The sequence below is a fragment of the Contarinia nasturtii genome, unplaced genomic scaffold (genome assembly GCF_009176525.2).
Source record: "Contarinia nasturtii isolate CC-2019 unplaced genomic scaffold, AAFC_CNas_1.1 Cnas_scaffold_2085, whole genome shotgun sequence".
Taxonomy (NCBI): Eukaryota; Metazoa; Arthropoda; class Insecta; order Diptera; family Cecidomyiidae; genus Contarinia; species Contarinia nasturtii.
This window is the reverse complement of record NW_022199415.1, coordinates 1-7382: the sequence shown is the minus strand read 5'-3', so window position 1 is coordinate 7382 and position 7382 is coordinate 1. Positions and strand designations below refer to the sequence as shown.

Genomic DNA, 7382 nt, shown 5'->3' with positions numbered 1-7382 from the left:
TAGATCATTTTTTTGGCAGAAAATTAAGTTTCTCAAAGTTTCACGACGATCGGATTAAAAATAAAAAATTTCAATATGACAAATTATCGACAAACATCATTTTTTTCCTGATTTTTGTAAAAATGTGAAAGACCTGTGCCGATTTTATAATGTTTTGACATTTGCCACTCGGTGACAACAACGCTCCCAAATAAGTAGATAAAGTTTACTAAACTCTGAATTCATATTTTCTCATATTTTTCAAATATTAATAATATATATTTTATTTTATTTCAATTTATTTCAATTTATAAATAACACTAATAAATTATTTTTGTTTATAAAAATTTACTGAAAAAGTGTTTTCGTGTAAATTATAATTACATCAATTGTGTACCAAACAATTAAAAAACAAGCCTTGTGGAAAGCACAATCGAATAACGATAGATGGCGACACACTGAAATCGCCATCAGATAAATGTACGCATGATAAACCCAAATGTCATGTATATAAACTCGCTGAACTTGAAAACTATTCAAATAATACGTGAATTTTGCTTTTAATTTCTTTTTACTTTTTTATTTATTAAATCATTTAACGAAATTTATATATATTGAAAGTATAAATGAACGACATGAAAATGAAACTTTTTGTTTCGTTTTTTAAAAAAAGAAGAAAACATGCTTAAATGCAAGGTGTGAAAATGTGAAAAAATATTTATGGAAGTTTGTTAAGGCACCAAGTGCACACACAGTCATTGTTGTCGTCCGTGGGGAAACCTTGATCACAGATAATGCATCGTTTGTAAATCAATCGATGAATAGATCCACGACGTCGCAAAGTCCAAGCCGGGAATCCGGTCATATTGTCATTTCTACCACCCGCCTCTGCGTCACCATGATTTTCTTCTTCACCATTGCCCTGTCCAACGTTACCACGATCCTCACCTTCACCATCGTTCTGCCCATTGTTACCATTTTGAACATCAACTTCTTCAGCTGGTGCAGCCACTTCATTACCTTCTTGTGCCGTCGAATTTACCTCGATGCCTTCATTACTGGCTTGACCATTGTCGTTCATCGCTACATTATTTTCGTTTTGCGCTGGCTGCGGAACATTGTACGGCATTGTGCTGCGGAATTGTATTCGGCGCTTGCAATTGGGGCAAAATGGACCACGGGTATCGCGATTATTTCCATATCGACTGTATTTTAAATGATTTCCCAAAATGCAATTAATTATTTCCACTTTATACAGATTTTAGTTTAAATACTTACCCAATCAACCAAGGACGAATACATGTGTGGTGGAAAATGTGCCCACAAGGAGTAATTCGAACATCACGGCCGTCGACATCAACTGATATTAATTCCAGACAAATTGTGCACAAATCGTCAGCCATCGCACTTAAATATACGTACACTTCCTATCTTTATCTTGTATATATTTTTTCTAATATTTTTATACTTAAATTCCACTCAATTTTCCAGTTTTAGGTATTTGTTGCAAATAAGTACTATCGATCAACGAGATAGACTGTTCAACTATTAACCATGAACTGTCATAATGCATACAGCATTTGTCAACGACATAAACTGTAAATCGCGCGCCTTTATTCTTTCTACTTTTGTGACAGCTCCGGTTCAAATATCATTTGCATGGCAAAATTTGGCGCCGAAACAGCACATCATCATGGATAGAAGTAAGTACATTTCATATCTTTTGTTAGTTACAACAAAGTAATGTTTAAATAAATTGTTAGTAATCAAATTTATGATAATTTTAGCCCATCGATCTACCGTTTACTACAGCAATTTGAAGAAAATGTGGAAGGAAATTTTAAATCTCGGCAATATTGATTGTGTGGTACGTTTGGACGTTCTGACGGATGAACAAATTGCTCATTTGTGTCGACCAAATCGAATTGGAAAACCACCCCGAAACAAGCGACTTAATTTGCTACAAAATGAGCCAACTGGACAAATTGCACAACAAAGTCAAAACGAAATCGCAGATGATCATCAAATGGCAATGAATGCAGATTCAACAAATATTGTGGTTCCGCAACCTGCTGCGTTTATCGAAATTGAAACTGGTGAAGGTAAACTGCTGACAATGTCTAAAGATTTCATCAAAACTTATGATCTTTTTCGATTTACAATTCATTTCAGATGATTTGCGTGCCCAGCAAATAAAAGACGAACACAACTATAGCAAACGTCGCTGAAAGAAAATAAACATTGCAACTATGTATACACTCGAAATAAAAATAAATCAAATGAGTTGAATTTTTGTGTGTATCACTTCATTATTTTCAGTTGGTGTTCGGCTTTAAAACAAAGTTGGCATTGAACAGCACAGATTTAGTGAGTACTTAACCTTTGAGATTAAACAGTCATTGTGATGCACTGAAATGGAATTGAATGGTAAAGTTTTTTATATTTTAATGAAATTGAAGAATTAATATATTTCTTATCGATTCAAATCAAAATTTATAATGGTGAACATTTTATTACAATAATTGAACTGATGTAAAATATGTTTAAGTTCATGGTAATTCGTGCGTCATTTATTGAACGTAAATATATTCAGCGCTGGAATATTGAAAAAAATTATTCATTGTGTTTGCAGAAAAAATTGAATGAATATAATATTGTTTTTGATTTTAGATAAAATCATTGTTGATATCAAACGGACTAGCATCAGATCTGATTGTTGCGCTTATCCATCATGCAATCAGAAACAGCGCCTGAAGAATATTCCACTTAATGTTCGTTATAGTATTGCAATTAGTTTGAAGATCTATGTGCATCGTTATGCACGCGCTTGCATTCGTCACATTGATTTCGGCTCATGGATTAATGTCGCCAACGATTTTCACCCGTATCATGAATTACGATTATTCTCTGCAACTCAAATCACAGACATGTTTGATTTATTGACCAACACAAAATTGAATGATTCAAAAACAGCTGTACTACGTAAGATTGAGTATTTTAAAAAAGAGAATTTCATTATGTTTCTACGGGGCTAACCAAAATATTTTAAACTTAATTCTCTGTTAGGATTATGAAAAGTCATTTTTTTATTAATTGTCTTTTTGGGAATTTTTTTAATTAAAAATTTTGATTCGCCCTTGAAATTATTATTGAAACCTCACAATATATGTTTTGTGTCAATCAGGAAACAGCAACAAAACCATCAAAATGAGAACTGGTCTTAACATGTCAGACTTCCACAAATTATTATCAGATGTGCCCGCATTAGAAATATACTTCCGAAGTGCAAACAAAGCAAGTGATGCTCTCTTCATGTTTCTAATGAAATTGCGCACCGGTACCAGTAATGAAAGTATAGCGGATTACTTTAACATTGCACGAAGCACATTGGAAAAACGGATAAAGATTGTACGAGAGATATTGATGAGAGATTTTGTACCGTACAACATTAATTACTTCCGCTCTCGAGAAGACCTTCAATCACATTGCTCAACACTGAGCAAAAGACTTTTTTGTGGGAACAACGAAAATGCTGTTTCCTTAATATGGGATGGTACATATATCTACATTGAAAAAAGTCATGCACATCAGTTTCAAAAGGACAGTTACTCTTCCCATAAGAAACGAAACTATTTGAAGCCGATGATGGTTGTTGCTACAGACGGTACAATTATCGCTGTTGTGGGCCCCTTTAAAGCATCTGATAATGATGCAAGCATTGCAAAACAAATTTTGGAAAGAGGTCATCCCGCACTTGGAAGCTTGCAAACGGGAGACGTTGTAATCCTTGATCGAGGCTTTCGATATTGTGTCAATGAATTCCAGAGCCGAGGCTTCATTGTCAAGACACCAGCATGTGAACCAGTTGGCAAACAGCTTACAACAGATCAAGCAAATCGTTCGCGTTTCGTAACCAAAATACGATATGATGTAGAACGCATCAACGGAATGATAAAGGGTGTTTTTCGAATTTTTAGCATTGTGTGGGAGAGTCTCTGGGTGCCATATTTGATGAATGACTTGGAAATAGCAGCTGGTTTGCTCAATAAATACATAATAAAGCCTAATGAGAATCACACGAAATCAACAGAAACGGCTACAGCAATGTTACAGCGATTACCACTTGAAAATGAGCTGGGAAAAGTGATGAATAAAAAAAGTTTTAAAAATCATTTGACAAAAAAAGAATATACTGATCTAGAAGCATTGGATATTTTCCCAGTATTGAGCCTAGATGATCTCCAAAACATTGCATTTGGAAATTATCAAATAGAACAGGCCAAACTTTATGGATGGGATTACATGCAGGCAAACAACAACGTTTTTCGAGTTAAATACTTCTCGGACGAAATCATTGAAAAACATTTTTTATCTCACATCAATGACGATACTGATCCAGCTTTGATTTTTATTAATTTATGCTCTCGCTTTGCATCTGGAACAGTTTGGCGTCCGTTTGTTCTGTTCAATAGATTGAAAATGGGTAAAGATGCTGTAATCAGCTATTGCTGTAATTGCAAAGTTGGGCTTAGAACGGTCGGATGCTGTTCACATGTCATGACAATCCTCTACTTCCTTGGATTTGCACAACACAATGGTGGAATTCGCGAAAAAGCAGCTCATCTAAAGAACATTTTTTATTAGTTTTTTAAGTATTTTAGTTTGTTTGAATTTAATGAATTCTTTTTATTTATTTATTTGTTGACTCTCTTTCTCAATGTGATTAATAAACATTCAAATAACACAAATCTATGCCGCATGTGTAGAATATTTAAGAACTGTTTTTGTTGAATATTTCATATTTCCATAATTAAATGCTTCTGTGGATGAATTGATAAACTACCAAAATTATTTATTTCAAATTAGTCAAATATAAACGATTTAAAGTTTTTATTTCAAACAAAAACAATGAGTTTGACAAGTTGTCAAATTTGGAATATGACATTCCCAAAGTATGTGTTGCCATCTATTACTAAACTGAACCACATTGAACATAACATATTATGAAAGCACTGAACAAATAATACTTCGACGATAATGAATAATAATATTTAATGTGCATATATTGATCAAAATTGTGTCAAAATAAAATTTAATAATAATGTAAAATGTTTTTAGATAATTTTTTTTATTGAATATTAATTTTTCATTAAAACATTGATTTTCATTTTTTGTTGTGCCTGTTCATATAAATTCGACTTCTGTGCTTTCATGGCGCTGTTATTAATAGAAAGGATGACATTATAAATTTATACTGCTAATCGGCACAGGTCTTTGAGCTATGTTCATTTATCGACCAATTGTCATGAAATTTTGTCTAGATCATTTTTTTGGCAGAAAATTAAGTTTCCCAAAGTTTCACGACGATCGGATTAAAAATAAAAAATTTCAATATGACAAAGTATCGACAAATGTCATTTTTTTCCTGATTTTTGTAAAAATGTGAAATTTGAGCTATGTTCATTTATCGACTAATTGTCATGAAATTTTGTCTAGATCATTTTTTTGGCAGAAAATTAAGTTTCCTAAAGTTTCACGACGATCGGATTAAAAATAAAAATTTTAAATATTTATTTAGATCTAAGTATTCGCTTTGAAAAATTTCATTGATTTTCGACTTTTAGTATGAAAATCGAAAATTTGACATTTCTGTTCCAAGAAGTGTGTCACAAATTCAAATGATGACATTTTTGGGAATTACAAATTGGTCACTAAATCTGTGTCGAAGAATTTTTATGATTAAAGTTGTTTTTATTGAAAGCCTTTTCGTAATTTCGATAATAATTCTTTTTTGCGCAATTTTCACTTTTTTGTTCAAAAAATGTCCGCCAGATCTCGTATCGAAATTTTCAAAATATTTTTGGAAATCACAAATTAATCACTAAAATATTGCATCATTAGTTTTTTGAAATTTTGTTTTATTTCGAATTTTTCAAAATTTCATTTATAGACTTTTTGATGAATAGGCTTTTTCAAATTTAGGCCTGTAACTTTTTTTCTGGAGCGTCACAAATTCTTAAAATTGCGTCACAAATTTTCACCAATTAATCACTAAAATTGTGTGAAGTTTGAGCCCAATCGGGTACTTTGACCCCCTAGGTAGTGTGCGCCAAATTTGTGTTATCATTGTTGGTAGAAGTGTTGAAAATGCGATGTAGCAATATGTGTAATATTGACAAGGTCAAATATATTTAAAAGTGACATTAAAAAAACATTGTAAATACACCCATTTCAGTGGTTAAATAGTACGTAGACATCAATAAAGAAAATTGCATCAATTGAAGAATTGATTCCATTGAAAACACACACAAAAAGAGCGATAAGCGCAAACCAGTAATTGATTGAAAGATCCATGAAAATGCGTGAAAATGGGTATGCCATGACGAGGGAGGTCGAAAAAAAGTGAAGCGCTCGCATTTTTTCGTTTCAAAGGAAAATTATATATATGGAAAATTAGATGTTATACATTACATTATACATATGTGTAAGTATATTTTTATGGATTATTTTTTCATCATAAAATCACTGACTCAAAAGCGACGCAAGCAAATATATATGATACGAGACAATACCTGCCTGAATTCGTGTCATGTATGTTTTTGGCAATGCCTTCTGGAGTTAGATGTGTAAGTGTCAAATATTTGTGCCAGCTATTTATACGAAATAAACTTTTTTGAATTCCAATTTGAAAACGATGTGATCGAATGGCTGATAGCTCAGGCAAACTGCACACATCGTCTTGATTCGTTTTCTTCTTCATCGAGTTTATTGCCATTTATCGAAGTTGACATTTCATCTTTATTGAGAAAAGCGAGAAAGAAAAAAAAAACTTAGACACCCTAAGATAGAACAAAAAAATGCTTGAATATGAGAAAAGAAAAAAAAAATTTACGCGTACATGCAAACAATAATGGCAACATCATTTTTGATGTCTTGTAACTTTATGATTTTAACAAGTCGTAAAAACATACCATTTGATGATCACAGTGACGCGCGCTCAGGTGCTAAAATATAATATGAACCGAACAAACAAAATTAATACATAAGGGAACACATTATGGAAAATGTATTGATGAGCACATTTCGATTCTCTTTTTGTCACTTAATTCAATCGAATGCTTACTTTCATTCCTTCGTTATCATTGGGGCACTGCCGTTGTTTGGAACTGCCAACCAACAAAGTGCTTAAACGGTTATTTGAGGCTCACATCGAATTCGTTTTAATGAAAATTACAAAAAAAAGTAACGGAGGCGGGAAAACGCATATTAAAAATGAAATTGCCCAAGTATTTGATAGTGTAAACCGGGTTTTTTTGCGCATAAAAAATTTGACGATTATTTTCGTCATAATCAGGTGGAATAAACGTCTATTTCCAAAGACCTAAAAATAGTTTTCATTTAAT

General features: G+C 32.4%; 2 protein-coding genes across 2 annotated transcripts; one reads left to right on the top strand and one right to left on the bottom strand.

Annotated features, from left to right (window-relative positions):
• Window positions 1-697: 697 nt before the first annotated feature.
• Window positions 698-1382, bottom strand: LOC116347741 (probable E3 ubiquitin-protein ligase RHC1A). Its single transcript, XM_031778454.1, has 2 exons — window positions 1258-1382; window positions 698-1184 (listed from the first exon to the last, which is right to left on the bottom strand). The coding sequence occupies exons 1-2, from the start codon at window positions 1380-1382 to the stop codon at window positions 698-700; spliced, it is 612 nt and encodes a 203-aa protein (XP_031634314.1).
• LOC116347740 lies at window positions 699-2238 on the top strand. Its single transcript, XM_031778453.1, has 4 exons — window positions 699-1160; window positions 1238-1682; window positions 1767-2081; window positions 2152-2238. The coding sequence occupies exons 2-4, from the start codon at window positions 1547-1549 to the stop codon at window positions 2205-2207; spliced, it is 507 nt and encodes a 168-aa protein (XP_031634313.1). The 5' UTR covers window positions 699-1160; window positions 1238-1546; the 3' UTR covers window positions 2208-2238.
• The last annotated feature ends 5144 nt before the right edge of the window (window positions 2239-7382 follow it).